The sequence below is a fragment of the Oncorhynchus nerka genome, linkage group LG2, assembly GCF_034236695.1.
Source record: "Oncorhynchus nerka isolate Pitt River linkage group LG2, Oner_Uvic_2.0, whole genome shotgun sequence".
Taxonomy (NCBI): Eukaryota; Metazoa; Chordata; class Actinopteri; order Salmoniformes; family Salmonidae; genus Oncorhynchus; species Oncorhynchus nerka.
Window position 1 is genome coordinate 40,820,868 of NC_088397.1, and position 20,301 is coordinate 40,841,168.

Here is a 20,301-nt window from a genome sequence, read left to right on the forward strand (position 1 = left end):
GCTCACTCTGACAATAATCAAGGACAGATAAAAGGGTTCATTGAATAATCTGCTTCCTACTAAGGCATGATCTGTTTCTGTAGAAAAAGCCAACATTAAATCTTAACTTCAGCTATATATGTATTTTTTAAACGTCAAATCAATATCAATCCAAATGCGGGAAAACGTTCAATTGGAGAAGCATCTAATGAATGAACATGTAATTCATCTGAAACATTCTTACGAGAGTTTAAAAACATGTATTTCATTTTGCCCCATTTTTAATTACTTTATTTTATTTCACCTTTATTTAACCAGGTAGGCCAATTGAGAACAAGTTCTCATTTACAACTGCGAAATGGCCAGGATAAAGCAAAGCAGTGCGAAACAAACACAGAGTTAGACATGGGATAAACAAATATCCAGTCAATAGCACACTAGAAAAATCTATATACAGTGTGTGCAAATGAAGTAAGATTAGGGAGGTAAGGCAATACATAGGCCATAGTGGCAAAATAATTACAATTCAGCAATTAAACATTGGAGTGATATATGAGCAGAAGACGAATGTGGGTGCAAAGGAGCAAAAATAAATAACAATATGATGAGGTAGTTTGGTTATGTACAGGTGCAATGATCTGTAAGCTGCTCTGACAGCTGATGCTTAAAGATAGTGAGGGAGATATGTGTCTCCAGCTTTTTGCAAATGGTTCCAGTCATTGACAGCAGAGAACTGGAAGGAAAGGCGGCCAAAGGAGGAGTTGGCATTGGGGTTGCCAGTGAAATATACCTGCTGGAGCGCATGCTACGGGTGGGTGCTGCTATGGTGACCAATAAGCTGAGATAAGGCAGGGCTTTACCTAGCGAAGACTTATAGATCACCTGGAGCCAGTGGGTTTGGCGACGAATATGAAGCGAGGACCAGCCAACGAGAGCATACATGTTGCAGTGGTGGGTAGTATATGGGGCCTTGGTGACAAAACGGATGGCACTGTGATAGACTGCATCCAATTTGCTGAGTAGAGTTTGGAGGCTATTTTGTAAATGACATCGCCGAAGTCAAGGATCGGTAGGATAGTCAGTTTTACGAGGGTATGTTTGGCAGTATGAGTGAAGGATGCAGATTCTAGATGTAATTTTGGATTGGAGATGCTTGATGTGAGTCTGGAAGGAGAGTTTACAGTCTAACCAGACACCTAAGTATTTGTAGTTGTCCACATATTCTAAGTCAGAACCATCCAGAGTAGTGATGCTAGACAAGTGGGCAGGTGCGGGCAGCGATCGGTTGAAGAGCATGCATTTAGTTTTACTTGCATTTAAGAGCAGTTGGAGGCCATAGAAGAAGAGTTGTATGGCATTGAAGCTCATCTGGAAGTTTGTTAATACAGTGTCCAAAAAAGGGCCAGAAGTATACAGAATGGTGTCGACTGCGTAGAGGTGGATCAGAGAATCACCAGCAGCAAGAGCGACATCATTGATGTATACAGAGAAAAGAGTCGGCCTGAGAATTTAACCCTGTGGCACCCCCATAGAGACTGCCAGAGGTCTGGACAACAGGCCCTCTGATTTCACACACTGAACTCTGTCTGAGAAGTAGTTTGTGAACCAGGAGAGGCAGTGATTGACAGAGTTGAAAGCCTTGGCCAGGTCGATGACTACGGCTGCACAATATTGTATTTTATCGATGGCGGTTATAATATCGTTTAGGACCTTGAGCGTGGCTGAGGTGCACCCATGACCAGCTTGGAAACCAGATTGCATAGAGGAGAAGGTACAGTGAGATTCAAAATGGTCAGTGATTTGTTTGTTAACTAGGCTTTCGAAGACTTTAGAAAGGCAGGGTAGGATAGATATAGGTCTGTAACAGTTTGAGTCTAGGGTAACTTCCCCTTTGAAGAGGGGGATGACCGCGGCATCTTTCCGGGCTAGTAATAGGGGTTGCAGCAATTGCGGTGGATCATTTCAGAAAGAGAGGATCCAGATTGTCTAGCGCAGTTGATTTGTAGGGGTCCAGATTTTGCAGCTCTTTCAGAACATCAGCTATCTGGATTTGGGTAAAGGTGAAATGGGGAGGCTTGGACAAGTTGCTGAGGGGGGTGCAGAGCTGTTGACCGGGGTAGGGGTAGCCAGGTGGAAGGCATGGCCAGCCATAGAAAAATACTTATTGAAATTCTTGATGATCATATATTTATCGGTGGTGACAGTGTTTCCTAGCCTCGGTGCAGTGGGCAGCTGAGAGGAGGTGCTTTAATTCTAAATGGACCTTACTGTGTCCCAGAACTTTTTGGAGATTGTGCTGCAAATTACTGTTTGAAAAAGCGAGCCTTTGCTTTCCTAACTGACTGTGTGTATTGGTTCCTAACTTCCCTGAAAAGTTGCTTATCGTGGGGGCTATTCGATGCTAATGCAGTACGCCACAGGATGTTTTTGTGCTGGTCAAGGGCAGTCAGGTCTGGAATGAACCAAGGGCTATATCTGTTCTTTGTTCTACATTATTTGAATGGAGCACACTTATTTAAGATGGTGAGGAAAGCACTTTTAAAGAATAATCAGGCATCCTCTACTGACGGAATGGGGTCAATATCCTTCCAGGAGACCCGGGCCAGGTCGATTACTAAAGGCCTGCTCGCTGAAGTGTTTTAGGGAGCGTTTGACAGTGATGGGAGTGGTAATTTGACTGCGGACCCATAACAGACGCAGGCAATGAGGCAGCGATCACTGAGATCCTGGTTGAAGACAGCAGAGGTGTATTTAGAGGGCAGGTTGGTCAGGATGATATCTATGAGGGTGCCCATGTTTTCGGATACAGCGTTGCACCTGGTTGGTTCCATGATCATTTGTGTGAGATTGATGTCATCTAGCTTAGATTGTAGGATGGCTGGGGTGTTAAGCATATCCCAGTTTAGGTCACCTACCAGTACAAACTCTGGAGATAAATTGGGGGCGATTAATTCATATATGATGTCCAGGGCACAGCTGGGGGCTGAGGTGGGTCAATAGGAAGCGGCAACAGTGAGAGACTTATTTCTGGAAAGGTTGATTTTTAAAAGTAGAAGCTCTAACTGATTGGGCACAGACCTGGATAGCATGACTGAACTCTGCAGGTTGTATGTGCAGTAAATGACAACAACACCCCCTTTGGCAGTTCTATCTTAGTGGAAAATGTTGTAGTTGGGGATGGAAATGTCAGAATTTTTGGTGGCCTTCCTAAGCCAGGATTCAGACATGGCTAGGACATCAGGGTTAGCAGAGAGTGCTAAAGCAGTGAAAAACAAACTTAGGGAGGAATCTTCTGATGTTAACATGCATGAAACCAAGGCTTTTACTGTTACAGAAGTCAACAAATGATAGCGCCTGGGGAATAGAGTTAATACTGGGAGCTACAGGGCCTGGGTTAACTTCTACATCACCAGAGGAACAGAGGAGGAGGAGGATAAGGGTACGGCTAAAGGCTATAAGAACTGGCCATCTAGTGCATTCAGAACAGAGCAGATTTCTGGGTATGGTAGAATATATTCAAGGCATAATGTACAGACAAGGGTACGATAGGATGTGAGTACAGTGGAGGTAAACCTATACATTGGGTGACGATGAGAGGTTTCGTCTCTGCAGGCATCGGTTACCCTAGGTGGGGTCCCCGCATGTGTGTTGGGTGGGACGAAAGAAATATCTAAGGCATTTTGAGTGGGACTGAGGGCTCTACAGTGAAATTAAACAAAAACTAGCCAAGACAGCAGTAGAAAAGGAATATTGATATTAGAGAGAGGCTTAAAGCAATCACAGGTGTTGATCAGGAGAGCTAAGACAACAACGGGCAGAGTGGGTCAGTTAGGTACATACAGAACCTGAGTTCGAGACTGGGGCCAGTAGGTAAACAAAATGAGGTGCCGTGTTATTGAAACAGTCCAGGGGGCAGCTGTGTAGCCAAGTGATCATAGGCTCAAAAGAGCAGCAATAGGTGAGTCAGGGTGCTGTTCGGTAGTCACTACTACGCTAGGCGAGAAGGGGACACAGCATTCAGAAAAGCTAGTGGGCCGGGGCTAGTAGATGGTTCTTCGGCGATATCGTAACAGAATAGTGCGTTGAGACCACATTGGGCGATCAAGTTGGCAGTCCAGTCGTGATGGATTGGCGGGGCTCCATGTCAACAATAAAGGGTTGTAGCCCTATAATTAGCTGGTATATGGGCCTAGCTCAAGGCTAGCTCAAGGCTAGCTGGTGCTTGCTTCGGGCCAGGGGCGTTAGCTAACATTAGCCACTCGTTTTCAGCTAGCTAGCTGCAATAATCCGGAGTAATGATCCAGAGCGTCAAGAATCCGGCGAAATGGTAGAGAGAAGCAGTCCGATTTGCTCTGGGTTGATATGGCGCTGTGCAGACTGACAGGTGATTGTCCGAGTTAAGGCTGGCTCATCCCTATTAAGCACAAGTTACACATCAGCAAGGGATTCCTGCATAGCTATACAATCTGACTGTAGTTTGACACAGCCAGATCAACAGTCAAAGGCAATAGCATACATAATAGTATCAGCCACATATATATGAAGTTAAAAAATGTAACAGATTGACCAATGGTGTTTATATAAATAGTGAAGAGAACAGGTCCCAAAATCAACCCCTGTGGCACACCTTCATGCACTCAGACTTAACACCATCAATCATGATGGCCTGGGTTCTGTCGCTAAGATAATCATGAAACCATAAACAGGCATCAGACCTCAGGCTTATCGAGGACAACCTATTCAATAAAATAGTATGATTAATAGTATCAAAAGCTTTTGACATGTCAAACAAAGCAGCACATTTCATTTTAGTGTCTAAAGCATTGACAAGATCCTTAACAACTAAAGTGGTTGCTGTAGTAGTGCTATGACCATGCCTAAACCATTATTGTTTTACATTCAAAATACATTTCTCAGATTTAAAAAAAGAGCAAAGTTGTACATTTACCAAGGATTCAAGAATTTTAGATACACAGTGAAGCCTTGAAATGGAAGTGATAATTATTAAGATCACTACTATCCCCGCCGTTATGGAGTAGCAACACAAGAGGTGATTTCCATACTTTTCACAAATTTCCTGATCACAACGTTAAATAAAACATGTAGGTTATTGATGATGGGCGCTGCACACTTAAGTAGAACGGGAACCAATTGATCAGCCCCAGTGGATTTCATGTTGTCTATTGCTAGCAAATCATCCAGGACATATTTTTCTGTAAGTAGCCTAAAAGGAAAGCTTTGACAACAATGTATTTGATCATTCAGCAAGTTTCCCCTATCAGCATCCAGCCCAGTATCATTGTGAATAGGCTTCAAATTTCTTTGAAAGAGAGAGCCCGCTGAAATAAAATGGTGAAGAAATGCACCAATGATAGCATTTTTCCCATATTGAGGTCAGAGTCTGAATTAATGTGTTGTGGCAGAGAGGAGGAAGTAGAAACCTTCAGGGATTTGTGAGTTTTCAAAACTTTTTCTGAATTCCATTAAAATCTTGAATCCTCAGTTAATTAAAAGCTTGCCTGTTCAGGCCTAAGCCTGTGTTCCTGGCCTTGACCGAAGCATACATGATTTTATGAATGACTTCTGATTATTCTGGCGTGTTCCAGGCATTCAACCTGCCTTTAACCCTTAGTGTTTTGAAGGTAGCATGATTATCCATAGTATTATTGAAGACATCTACCAGCAGCATACCACCCTGCATACCACTGCTGGCTTGCTTCTGAAGCTAAGCAGGTTTGGTCCTGGTCAGTACCTGGATGGGTGACCAGATGCTGCTGGAAGTGATGTTGAAGGGCCCGTAGGAGGCACTCTTTCCTCTGGTCTAAAAAATATCCCAATACCCGAGAGCAGTGATTGGGGACACTGCCCTGTGTAGGGTGCTGTCTTTTGGATGGGACGTTAAACGGGTTTCCTGACTCTCTGAGGTCATTAAAGATCCCATGGCACTTATTGTAGGGGTCTTAAGCGTGGTGTCCTGGCTAAATTCCCAATCTGACCATCATGGTCACCTAATCATCCCCAACTTATAATTGGCTCGTTCATCCCCCTCCTCTCCCTGTAACTATTCCCCAGGTCAAAGCTGTAAATGAGAATGTCTTCTCAGTCAACGTACCTGGTAAAAAATCTGTTGAAAGATAAATCAGGTTCAAGGAGAACTAAAATAGAATCAAGGTCACTAAAATAATGTTTAAAAAAAGCCTGCTCACTGAAGTTTTTAAAGTTTGTCTATGTGATGATATGAGGCTTAGATTTTTGTATCTCAAACACAAACAACTGGGCAATGGTCACTAATATATTGGGAAAAGACACCAGTAGCAACATTAGAATAAGTTGACTTTGAAGAATTTTTAGGGCTGGGCCATTTAGGCTTAGTCACCAGCTGCGTTAGGTTTACATTATTACACATCATTTAGATTGTCTGAAGCCTGCTTTTCCCAATCATAATTTTGGTCACACAAGATAATAACTTCTGATTTAGTAAAAGAAGACAACAAACTTGTTAACTCCTCAAGTGAACAAAGGTTAGCTGGACGGTAAGACTCTTATAATGTTATGACAAAAAAATCCCCAGACAAAGGTAGCTAAAATAAATTGGCAAGGGAAATGGATTTCAGTAAAGAGACAGAATTGTTTTATTTTATAAAATGGCCAATCCACCACCTCTACTCTGTCTGTCAGCTCTAAATACATTGCAACCCTTAATATTAATATCAGGGCAAACATTGTGATGACCATCCCCATACTGGTTGACACAAGTGGACAGAGTGTGTTTGATGCCTTATAACTCCATGTTGGAATGAGATATGAGGAAACAAATTTCAACCCAAGACCGTGGTCTTTCTCCTAATATTGAAACAAGTCATTTAAGATATACTGGTGCTGAGAAATGCACAAAAGAGTCAAACGTGTGACAACCAACCCCGGTCTCCCTTACTTTGAATTGACCATCAGATATTTTTTCCTTTTACCATGTTATGAATGAAGATATCAATAAATATCAGAAATTCAGGCACAGGAAGAAGACAACATTTAATATTAAAGTTGAAATATCTCAGCCTTCAAATTTTGTCTCTGCTTTTACAGCTGCCAAAATGTGGAGCAGCTGGCATAATGTGTGTGTCAGGCAGCTGGCATGTATTTATCAACAAACTTACACACTTTTTCTTTAGCAGGGTTTGGAGGACACTCAAGCCCGGTAGAAGAAAATCTATGACGCCAATCATTAATGCCTCAAGTCACCCCGCTTTTCAAACATGGGCATGGTTATGACAGAATAGAAGAACAGTGTATTTGTATTTATTAAAGATCCCCATTAGCTAATGCCAAGGAAGTTCAGGGTAACTCCAAGCAGTTTAGTCACCTCAACTTGCTCAATTTACACATGATTTATTACAAGATTTATTTGAGGTTTAGTGAGTGTTTTGTTCCAAATACAATGCTTTTAGTTTTAGAATTTAGAAATATTTAGGACTGACTTATTCCTTGCCACCCACTCTGAAACTAACTGCAACTCTTTGTTAAGTGTTGCAGTCATTTCAGTCGCAGTAGTAGCTGACGTGTATAGTATTGAGTCACCTGCATATATAGACACTCTGGCTTTCCTCAAAGCCGGTGGCATAGTAAAGATTACCTTTTTCAATGGGCCTAGACAGTTGCCTGTGGAATTCCTGATTCTACCTGGATTATGTTGGAGAGGCTTCCAATAAAAAACACCCTCTTTGTTATGTTAGACAGGTAACTCTTTATCCACAATATAGCAAGGGGTGTAAAGCCATAACACATACACTTTGCCATCAGCAGACTATGATCGATAATGTCAAAGGCCGCACTGAAGTCTAACAAAACAGCACCCACAATCTTTTTAGCATCAACTTCTCTCAGCCAATCATCAGTCATTTGTGTAAGTGCTTGCCTGTTGAATGTCCTTCTCTATAGGCATGCTGAAAGTTTGTTGTCAATTTGTTTACCTGTAAAATAGCATTGTGTTTGGTCGAACACAATTTTTTCCAAAAGTTTGCTAAGGGTTGGTAACAGGCTGATTGGTTGGCTGTTTGAGCCAGTAAAGGGGACTTTACTATTCTTAGGTAGCGGAATGACGTTTGCTTCGCTCCAAGCCTGAGGGCACACACTTTCTAGCAGGCTTAAACGGAAGATGTGGCAAATAGGAGTGGCAATATTGTCCGCTATTATCCTCAGTCATTTTCCATTCAAGTTGTCAGACCCGGGTGGCCTGTCATTGTTGATAGACAACAATAATTTTTGGTTTCATAGTGTAGTTCTTCTTCTTTTTATTCAGTTTAGTCACATGATTTATCAATTTGCAATAAGTTTGCCAATCGGTTAACCATACAATTTAATTAATTCCTCATCAATCCACAGGGATTTAACCATTTTTACAGTCATTTTCTTAACTCGAGTGACTCTCCATCCCGCATGCGGGAGCGTAATCATCGCCTGACACTAATTAGCATAACGCAACGGACATAAATATCCCTAGAAAATATTCATATTCATGAAAATCACAAATGAAATATATTGAGACACAGTTTAGCCTTTTGTTAATCACCCTGTCATCTCAGATTTACAAAGTATGAGTATGCTTTACAGCCAAAGCTAGACAAGCATTTGTGTAAGTTTATCGATAGCCTAGCATAGCATTTTGTCCAGCTAGCAGCAGGTTAAATCGTTTACCTTTGATGAGCTTCAGATGTTTTCACTCACGAGACTCCCAGTTAGATAGCAAATGTTCCTTTTTTCCCCAAAATATTATTTTTGTAGGCAAAATAGCTCAGTTTGTTCTTCACGTTTGGCTGAGAAATAGCCCGGAAATTGCAGTCACGAAAACGGCTAAAAATATTCCATTAGCTCCATAATATCGACAGTTACATGGCAAACGTTGTTTATAATCAATCATCAAGGTGTTTTTCAAATATCTATTCGATAATATATCCACAATTCGTTTTTCAGCATCAGGTGACCACTTGCGCAATGTAGCCGCTTACGGGTATTCTTCAACATAAATGCGTAAAACTATGTCACAATGCTGTAGACACATTCGGGAATACGGAGAAAGAGTAATCTGGTTGATAGCCCATTCACTGCTCAATAGGGACTCATTGGAACGCAGTGCTTTCAAAACATGGGGCACTTCCGGATTAGATTTTTCTCAGGCTTTCGCCTGCAACATCAGTTCTGTTATACTCAGAGACAATATTTTTACAGTTTTGGAAATGTTAGAGTGTTTTCTATCCTAAGCTGTCAATTATATGCATATTCTAGCATCTTGTCCTGACAAAATATCCCGTTTACTACCGGAACGTTTTTTTTTTCTTCAAAAAATGAAAATACTGCCCCCTAGTCACAACAGGTTTGGGTGCATGCTTATTAGCAATTGGAATAAGCAATTTCATAAATGTATCAAGTGCAGTGTCTGTTTGCTCCTCATTACACACCACAGATCAGCAAATATTCTTTACATCAATAACATAGGAATCGCTACAAAACTTATTGTATTACCTCTTGTACACTATATTAGGTCCAGCTTTTTGAAATGTGGTTTTCCTAGATATGGCTACTATATTGTGATCACTACATCCGATGGATCTGGATACTGCTTTCAAGCTCATTTCTGCAGCATTAGTGAAGATGTGATCAATATATGTTGATGATTTCATTCCTCTGCTGTCTGTAACTACCCTGGTAGGTTGACTGATAACCTGAACCAGGTTGCAGGCACTGGTTACAGTTTGAAGCTTTTTCTTGAGTGGGCAGATTGATGAAAACCAGTCAATATTTAAAAAGCACCCAGAAAATATACCTCTGTTGATATCACATACAATTTAAAGCATTTCACACGTGTTTTCCAGATACTGACGTTTAGCACTTGGTGGTCTATATCAGCTTCCCTCTAGAATTGGCTTTAGGTGAGGCAGATTAACCTGTAGTCATATTACTTAAATTGTACTTGACATGAGATCCACTCTAATCTTTACAGGAATGTGGTTCTGAATATAAAAAGCAACACCTCCACCATTGTCATTTCTATCTTTTCTATAAATGTTATAACCTTGAATTGCTTCTACTGTATTGTCAAAAGGTGTTGTCTAATTGTGTTTCAGAGATTGTCAGAATATTATTGTCATCTGTTACTAGCAAAATATTGATTTCATTAACCTTGTTTCTTAAGCTACATATATAAACGTGGGCTAATTTTGAGCACTTGTCTTATGGGATGCTTACTTGCTTTCATTGCTTTACCGGGAAGCTTAGCAGCAGTAGATGTGCTCATGTTCTTTATGTTAGTGCCGAGTTAGCTGCTCACAGTGGACTTCCTACTAGGGCACACCCGCTTAGTGCTAACAGTATACATCTGGTTCATAGGCACATGATTACTGCATACAATAGCTGTAGCATCAGTAGAGGCATTCAGGGCAAATTAGGTGACTTATATTGTTTCTACTGATGCCCCTGGTGTAATGTACAATTGCTGAAGCATTATGACAACTCTGCGTCACAATGGTAGGGATTAGCTGAGCTGGGCTTGAGTCATTGATAAATCATTGTCTCAACGAAGCCTTATAGTGTAGTGAGGATGTGTACAGATGCCGTATCTTAATTTGGTCATCCTGTTGTTTCAGGAATTGTCCTGCATAGAATGATTCTAAAGTTTGTAATTTCCACTTCAAAATGTCATATTTGATTTGCCCTAACAAAAAATGTATCAACCCCTACAAGAAGTCTCTATTAATTTTAATCCACATAATAATTAACTTTCTGTTGCTGCAGGGTTATTTTCCTACTGTAGCAAACTGGCTCAAATTAAGATCCTATATCTGTACCAAGAAGATAATGAATTAACCATAATTTCAGCACATCAAATCAGACTCTAACCTACTGTGTTTGCGTTACTTTTCAATCTTTTTTAACCCAGGCTTACCTGTGTATTTTCTAAGCCCTTGTGTAGTATTAACATTGTGTATATTCCCCTTGACCCTAAGGGTAAAACATTACCCGCCTTCACTAAACCCCTTAAATAAAGCAGCTTAATTGAATTTTAAACCCCAAATCTATTTTGTATGAAGAATCAACCTGTCATTCATCACAAACTTTGTGAATATCTAGGGTTTCCCTCTTCACAATGCAGAAAGACTACATTTAATCAGTGGACACGTTTTTATTACAACACATCTGTCATAATTGTTTTCTTTACTAAAGTAGAGGTTTATTATTATTATTGCTAAAGGTATTGCAGAGGTATAAAAAAAAACTCAAGCGATAGCACTTGTATAGCCTAAGAAATTTGCAGAAAGTAGTTTGAATGCATTTTATTGAAGGAAACAATAACAGTCTTGAACTTGTTTTGCAACATAGTGATATAATCCTATATACACTGTACAATTAAGAATTCAACTACAACATACTAGTCTTCTCCCATTTTTTTAACCATTTCCCCACCCACAGGGTGTATAAACAACAACAATAAATAAGAATAAAATAAGATAATGGATACAAAACAAAAATGTGAAGAACATAAATCAATCAACTCTAATTAGCACATGTAGGACAGTATGCATGGGTGTGTGCATGGACTTTGCAAATGTATTTCTCACGTGCAGCACATAGTATTTGTTTTACAGTCCTTCTTTGGGTGGCAGAATTGGCATCTCTTCCTCTTGCCTGCCCCAGCTGCAGCCACAGGTGGATCTGGACAAGATTCAGCCCCCTGAACAGCTTTCACAAGCGTTGCAGAGGCTGCTGTGCGGGGGAGGCGCTCCTTTCTTTGAATGTGTGGAGTTACAAGTGTCTTTCCCAGCTGCTCCAGGAACACCCTCCTCTTGTTCCGCTTATATCAGGCATCCAGGTAGGGTTGATCTTGTTCCAAATCACGAAGGCATTGTATGAGGACACATCAATGATGTTATGGAAGATGACCAGGGGCCAGCGGGCAGTCATCCTCCTGCAGCTGTAAGTTCCAATCATCTTGTCCGGGTTGTCCACACCTCCTTTGTTGTGGTTGTAGGCCAGGATGATGGCTGGCTTCCTGTCCTCACGATTACTGATCTCAGCCATTTCCTGTGGTGTGCTCAGTAGGACCACATTCTTGTTCCTCTTTGGGAGGTAAAAAACTATAGTGGTGGTGGGGGTGAAGCCAAACTTTGATGAGAAGGCCTCTCTCTCCCTTGTTGCGAGGAGTGCAGGGGGAGCTCAGGCTTGCTCTTTCTAACTGTGCCAACCATGCTGATCTTCCTCTACAGGAGTTCAATCAGTAGCACACATAAATCTCAATTCCTCATTGTGTGTGTGCGTGTGCGTGTGCGTGTGTGTGTGTGTGTGTGTGTGTGTGTGTGTGTGCGTGCGTGCGTGCGTTGCGTGCGTACATGCGTAAATGATTTTAGAACTGCCGGGCAAAATGACCCTATGACAATATTTGTACTCTGGTGGTGTACAGGTTTTATGGGAATATTGACAATGGTAATGTTTCACTTTTTCTAATGTTGGGGTCACTCTAGGAAAAGTCATCAAATTTCAAGTAAAAAAATAAAACATTTTAGGGGGGTTTCTCTGCTGTTATACATAGTGGCAGGTAATTTTTTTTACCCTTAAGACAACACAAGGGTTAAGCACTCAGGAGAAGCCAGCACCTGAGTGATTTTTTTAAAGCTCTGTTCTCTTTAGCCCTTTCAGAGGAAAGCATTACAGTGGAGTGAAAGACCAGACATTATTGAGTTTGTAATACAATGTTCTCTCGGGGACGGAAGCTCTATTCAATTCCATCATGATATTTTTCCCCGTGTAAGGGCTATAATAGAATACCAACACCTCAGTCACAAAATTCAACCACAATCTGATTGAGTGTGAGAGCAAAACAAATTGCCACACAGCCTACAAAAATTGATTCTGTGGTGTAGAACCACTTTACTACTGCCATTGTTGACAGGTTTCAATAGGTATGTGCTTGGAAAAAATGTCATTATTTCCAAACACAGAGGAGTAATTTTCGCTTACATTTTTCACTTACAGTACCACCAGTTGAATTTTGCTCTGCCTAGAGTACTCCTGAAGTACCCCCTCATGTGCATTTTACCAGTAGGCATCAAGTATATAGGCCAAGTACCCCTGGTTGGGAACCACTGCTCTACAAACTCCTCCACATTATACCTTGACTATATTGCAACTTGAAGAGTTGTTTTATGAATCTTTGTAGGGCTCCCTGCAGGCGCTTGTCACCAAAAGCACTCACAAACTTCTACAGATGCACAATCGAGAGCATCCTGGCGGGCTGTATCACCGCCTGGTACGGCAACTGCTCCGCCCACAACCGTAAGGCTCTCCAGAGGGTAGTGAGGTCTGCACAACGCATCACCGGGGGCAAACTACCTGCCCTCCAGGACACCTACACCACCCGATGTTACAGGAAGGCCATAAAGATCATCAAGGACAACAACCACCCGAGCCACTGCCTGTTCACCCCGCTATCATCCAGAAGGCGAGGTCAGTACAGGTGCATCAAAGCTGGGACCGAGAGACTGAAAAACAGCTTCTATCTCAAGGCCAGAGATTTGAGAATCTTCAGAGTAGCCACCCTTCGTCTTGATGACAGCTTTGCACACTATTGGCATTCTCTCAACCAGCTTCATGAGGTAGTCACCTGGAATGCATTTCAATTAGCACATATGCCTTATTAAAAATGAATTTGTGTAATTTCTTTCCTTCTTAGGATAGGCGACGGTTGCGTCCCACTTGGGCAAAAACAGGGAAAATGCAGCGCAGCAAAAAAAATAAAATGATATAAAAATCAAACTTTCATTAAATCACACATGTAAGATACTCAATTAAAGCTACACTCGTTGTGAAACTAGCCAACATGTCCGATTTTTAAAAGGCTTTTTCGGCGAAAGCATAAGAAGCTATTACCTGATGATAGCACAATAGTAAACAAAGAGTGTAGCATATTTCAACCCTGCAGGCGCTACACAAAACGCAGAAAATATAAAACATGCATTACCTTTGACAAGCTTCTTTTGTTGGCACTCCAATATGTCCCATAAACATCACAATTGGTCCTTTTGTTCGATTATATCCGTCCATATATATCCAAATGTCCATTTATTTGACGCGTTTGATCCAGAAAAAAACAGCTTCCAAAAAACGCCACTACAAAATATTTCACAAGTTGCCTATAAACTTTGCCAAAATATTTCAAACTACTTTTGAAATACAACTTTAGGTATTTTTAAACGTTAATAATCGATCAAATTGTAGACGGGTCTATCTGTGTTCAATACAGGAAGACAACAAATCATGCTACTTTTCACGTCTTGCGCACTCTCAACAGTGTTACCCAGTTCCTAGATGACCTACTTCTTCATTGCACAAATGAATAAGACTGGTGACATCCAGTGGAAGCGGTAGGAACTGAAAACAGGTTCCTAAGAAATATCGTTTGCCAATGAGAACTCACTGAACAGACAGAGACCTCAAAAAACAAATCTGAACGGTTAGTCCTCTGGGTTTTGCCTGCTACATATGTTCTGTTATACTCGCAGACATTATTCAAACAGTTTTAGAAACTTCAGAGTGTTGTCTATCCAAATATACTAATAATATGCATATCTTATATTCCTGGCATGAGTAGCAGGAAGTTGAAATTGGGCACGCTATTTATCCAAAAGTGAAAATGCTGCCCCCTATACCTTAAGAAGTTAATGCGTTTGAGCCAATCAGTTGTGTTGTGACAAGGTAGGAGTGCTATACAGAAGATAGCCCTATTTGGTAAAAGATCAAGTCCATTTTATTGCAATAGCAGCTCAAATAAGCAAAGAGAAAGGACAGTCCATCCTTAAGACATGAAGGTCAGTCAATGCGGAAATTGTAAAGAAATTTTAAAGTTTCTTCAAGTGCAGTCGCAAAAACCATCAAGCACTATGATGAAACTGGCTCTCATGAGGACCACCACAGGAATGGAAGACCCAGTGTTACCTCTGTAGAGGATAAATTCGTTAGAGTTACCAGCCTCATGAGTGTCCAAATGAATGCCTCAGAGTTCAAGTAACAGACACATCTCAACATTAACTGTTCAGAGGAGACTGTGTGAATCAGTCCTTCATGGTCAAATTTCTGCAGAGAAACCACTACTAAAATAACACCAATAAGAGACTTGCTTGGGCCAAGAAACACGAGCAATAGACATAGTGGACCAGTGGAAATCTGTCTTTTGGTCTGATGAGTCCAAATTTGAGATTTTTGGTTCCAATCACCGTGTTTTTGTGAGATGTATCTTGACAAAGGAGTGCTGCATCAGATGACCTAGCCTCCACAAACACCTGACCTCAACCCAATTGAGATGGTTTGGGATGCGTTGGTCAGCAGAGTGAAGGAAAAGCAGCCACCTAGTGCTCAAAAACTCCTTCAAGACGGTTGAAAATCATTCCAGGTGAAGCTGGTTGAGAGAATGCCAAGAATGTGCAAAGCTGTCATCAAGGCAAAGGGTGTCTACTTAGAAGAATTTCAAATATATTTACATTTACATTTAAGTCATTTAGCAGACGCTCTTATCCAGAGCGACGTACAAATTGGTGCGTTCACCTTAAGACATCCAGTGGAACAGCCACTTTACAATAGTGCATCTAAATCTTTTAAGGGGGGGGGGTGAGAAGGATTACTTTATCCTATCCTAGGTATTCCTTAAAGAGGTGGGGTTTCAGGTGTCTCCGGAAGGTGGTGATTGACTCCGCTGTCCTGGCGTCGTGAGGGAGTTTGTTCCACCATTGGGGGGCCAGAGCAGCGAACAGTTTTGACTGGGCTGAGCGGGAACTGTACTTCCTCAGTGGTAGGGAGGCGAGCAGGCCAGAGGTGGATGAACGCAGTGCCCTTGTTTGGGTGTAGGGCCTGATCAGAGCCTGGAGGTACTGAGGTGCCGTTCCCCTCACAGCTCCGTAGGCAAGCACCATGGTCTTGTAGCGGATGCAAGCTTCAACTGGAAGCCAGTGGAGAGAGTGGAGGAGCGGGGTGACGTGAGAGAACTTGGGAAGGTTGAACACCAGACGGGCTGCGGCGTTCTGGATGAGTTGTAGGGGTTTAATGGCACAGGCAGGGAGCCCAGCCAACAGCGAGTTGCAGTAATCCAGACGGGAGATGACAAGTGCCTGGATTAGGACCTGCGCCGCTTCCTGTGTGAGGCAGGGTCGTACTCTGCGGATGTTGTAGAGCATGAACCTACAGGAACGGGCCACCGCCTTGATGTTAGTTGAGAACGACAGGGTGTTGTCCAGGATCACGCCAAGGTTCTTAGCGCTCTGGGAGGAGGACACAATGGAGTTGTCAACCGTGATGGCGAGATCATGGAACGGGCAGTCCTTCGCCGGGAGGAAGAGCAGCTCCGTCTTGCCGAGGTTCAGCTTGAGGTGGTGATCCGTCATCCACACTGATATGTCTGCCAGACATGCAGAGATGCGATTCGCCACCTGGTCATCAGAAGGGGGAAAGGAGAAGATTAATTGTGTGTCGTCTGCATAGCAATGATAGGAGAGACCATGTGAGGTTATGACAGAGCCAAGTGACTTGGTGTATAGCGAGAATAGGAGAGGGCCTAGAACAGAGCCCTGGGGGATGCCAGTGGTGAGAGCGCGTGGTGAGGAGACAGATTCTCGCCACGCCACCTGGTAGGAACAACCTGTCAGGTAGGACGCAATCCAAGCGTGGGCCGCGCCGGAGATGCCCAACTCGGAGAGGGTGGAGAGGAGGATCTGATGGTTCACAGTATCGAAGGCAGCCGATAGGTCTAGAAGGATGAGAGCAGAGGAGAGAGAGTTAGCTTTAGCAGTGCGGAGCGCCTCCGTGATACAGAGAAGAGCAGTCTCAGTTGAATGACTAGTCTTGAAACCTGACTGATTTGGATCAAGAAGGTCATTCTGAGAGAGATAGAGGGAGAGCTGGCCAAGGACGGCACGTTCAAGAGTTTTGGAGAGAAAAGAAAGAAGGGATACTGGTCTGTAGTTGTTAACATCGGAGGGATCGAGTGTAGGTTTTTTCAGAAGGGGTGCAACTCTCGCTCTCTTGAAGACGGAAGGAACGTAGCCAGCGGTCAGGGATGAGTTGATGAGCGAGGTGAGGTAAGGGAGAAGGTCTCCGGAAATGGTCTGGAGAAGACAGGAGGGGATAGGGTCAAGCGGGCAGGTTGTTGGGCGGCCGGCCGTCACAAGACGCGAGATTTCATCTGGAGAGAGGGGAGAAAGAGGTCAGAGCACAGGGTAGGGCAGTGTGAGCAGAACCAGCGGTGTCGTTTGACTTAGCAAACGAGGATCGGATGTCGTCGACCTTCTTTTCAAAATGGTTGACGAAGTCATCTGCAGAGAGGGAGGAGGGGGGAGGAGGATTCAGGAGGGAGGAGAAGGTGGCAAAGAGCTTCCTAGGGTTAGAGGCAGATGCTTGGAATTTAGAGTGGTAGAAAGTGGCTTTAGCAGCAGAGACAGAAGAGGAAAATGTAGAGAGGAGGGAGTGAAAGGATGCCAGGTCCGCAGGGAGGCGAGTTTTCCTCCATTTCCGCTCGGCTGCCCGGAGCCCTGTTCTGTGAGCTCGCAATGAGTCGTCGAGCCACAGAGCGGGAGGGAGGACCGAGCCGGCCTGGAGGATAGGGGACATAGAGAGTCAAAGGATGCAGAAAGGGAGGAGAGGAGGGTTGAGGAGGCAGAATCAGGAGATAGGTTGGAGAAGGTTTGAGCAGAGGGAAGAGATGATAGGATGGAAGAGGAGAGAGTAGCGGGGGAGAGAGAGCGAAGGTTGGGACGGCGCGATACCATCCGAGTAGGGGCAGTGTGGGAAGTGTTGGATGAGAGCGAGAGGGAAAAGGATACAAGGTAGTGGTCGGAGACTTGGAGGGAGTTGCAATGAGGTTAGTGGAAGAACAGCATCTAGTAAAGATGAGGTCGAGCGTATTGCCTGCCTTGTGAGTAGGGGGGAAGGTGAGAGGGTGAGGTCAAAAGAGGAGAGGAGTGGAAAGAAGGAGGCAGAGAGGAATGAGTCAAAGGTAGACGTGGGGAGGTTAAAGTCGCCCAGAACTGTGAGAGGTGAGCCGTCCTCAGGAAAGGAGCTTATCAAGGCATCAAGCTCATTGATGAACTCTCCGAGGGAACCTGGAGGGCGATAAATGATAAGGATGTTAAGCTTGAAAGGGCTGGTAACTGTGACAGCATGGAATTCAAAGGAGGCGATAGACAGATGGGTAAGGGGAGAAAGAGAGAATGACCACTTGGGAGAGATGAGGATCCCGGTGCCACCACCCCGCTGACCAGAAGCTCTCGGGGTGTGCGAGAACACGTGGGCGGATGAAGAGAGAGCAGTAGGAGTATCAGTGTTATCTGTGGTGATCCATGTTTCCGTCAGTGCCAAGAAGTCGAGGGACTGGAGGGAGGCATAGGCTGAGATTAACTCTGCCTTGTTGGCCGCAGATCGGCAGTTCCAGAGGCTACCGGAGACCTGGAACTCCACGTGGGTCGTGCGCGCTGGGACCACCAGATTAGGGTGGCCGCGGCCATGCGGTGTGGAGCGTTTGTATGGTCTGTGCAGAGAGGAGAGAACAGGGATAGACAGACACATAGTTGCCAGGCTACAGAAGAGGCTACGCTAGTGCAAAGGAGATTGGAATGACAAGTGGACTACACGTCTCGAATGTTCAAAAAGTTAAGCTTACGTAGCAAGAATCTTATTGACTAAAATGATTAAAATGATACAGTACTGCTGAAGTAGGCTAGCTGGCAGTGGCTGCGTTGTTGACTTTGTAGGCTAGCTGGCAGTGGCTGCGTTGTTGGCACTACACTAATCAAGTCGTTCCATTGAGTGTGATAGTTTCTACAGTGCTGCTATTCGGGGGCTAGCTGGCTAGCTAGCAGTGTTGATTACGTTACGTTGCGTTAAAAGAACGACAATAGCTGGCTAGCTAACCTAGAAAATCGCTCTAGACTACACAATTATCTTTGATACAGAGACGGCTATGTAGCTAGCTATGTAGCTAGCTACGATCAAACAAATCAAACCGTTGTACTGTAATGAAATGAAATGAAAATGTGATACTACCTGTGGAGCGAAGCGGAATGCGACCGGGTTGTTGAGTGAGGAAGTTCTATTCGGTGGACGTTGGCTAGCTGTTGGCTAGCTAGCAGTGTCTCCTACGTTAAGGACGACAAATAGCTGGCTAGCTAACCTCGGTAAATTAAGATAATCACTCTAAGACTACACACTCTAAACTACACAATTATCTTGGATACGAAGACAGCAAAGACAACTATGTAGCTAGCTAACACTACACTAATCAAGTCGTTCAGTTGAGTGTAATAGTTTTTACAGTGCTGCTATGGACGTTTGCTAGCTGGCTAGCTGGCTAGCTGCTGGGCAGATAGCAGTGTAGACTGCGTTAGGACGACGAAATACGATAATTACGCAATTATCTTTGATACAAAGACGGCTATGTAGCTAGCTAAGAAGAAATTGCTAAGATTAGACAAATCAAACCGTTGTACTATAATGAAATGTAATGAAATGTAATGAAAAGTTATACTACCTGCAGACCGAAGTGCGAATGCGACCGCTCGCTCCATATTTTGATTTGTTTAACACTTTTTTGTCCCCATGAGTGACAGAACACTGGGCCAGTCACAGCGCAACTAGAGAACATTACCAACCACTACGCTCCATATATTCCGCTGGCTGCCCCACCACCACAGAAAGCACTGAGCTAGGTTGAAACACCTGCATTTTGAAGCTGTCTTACTCAAGAAAACAAAAGAGAGACCATGTTTGTATGTGGCTTTATTGACTCAAATAACATATTGCATTTTTACATTGTTTGCAAACTGATATGTGATATCTGCACCACTTGCTCTGAATGGGGGGTCGCCATTGGTTATGACATGGTTAAATAAAGTGTTACCTGTCAACATAAGTGAGCCAGATAACAATAAAGGGACTTGGTTCTGACATTGATCTTCATTATAGAGATGGACTGAGTTTCCCAGATCTCTGTCTGCTACATTCACCCCCCAATCACACTCCACGGTGACCCCAGCAGTTGAGCTGAGCGCAACTGTAGATCCAAGTCCACGCGTACAATTGTAAAGAACATTACACTGCTTGCTTAGTAGTAACCCTCCTGAAGCTTTACAACCCATCACACCACCAAATATTCATTTTTTAGTGGTGCAATCAGCGATAATTCAGGCTGAGGCTTGAGTTTCACAGATCCCCCCCCCCATCTACTACACTAACAGTGGTAACAGTCTCTCCACTACAAATAATTAAACACCAAAAAGAGGAACTAGGCCTAACCGT

The 20,301-nt window shown here is 43.3% G+C and overlaps 1 protein-coding gene across 1 annotated transcript in view; it reads left to right on the forward strand.

The window, feature by feature from the left end:
• The first annotated feature begins 685 nt into the window (after window positions 1-685).
• The window catches only part of LOC115145222 (zinc finger protein 804A-like), a 36,756-nt gene continuing 17,140 nt past the window's right edge, over window positions 686-20,301 (forward strand). Inside the window, exon 1 of the mRNA XM_065021662.1 lies at window positions 686-790. Within this exon, the coding sequence (XP_064877734.1) occupies window positions 686-790 (105 nt within the window). The remainder of the gene's footprint in view (window positions 791-20,301) is intronic.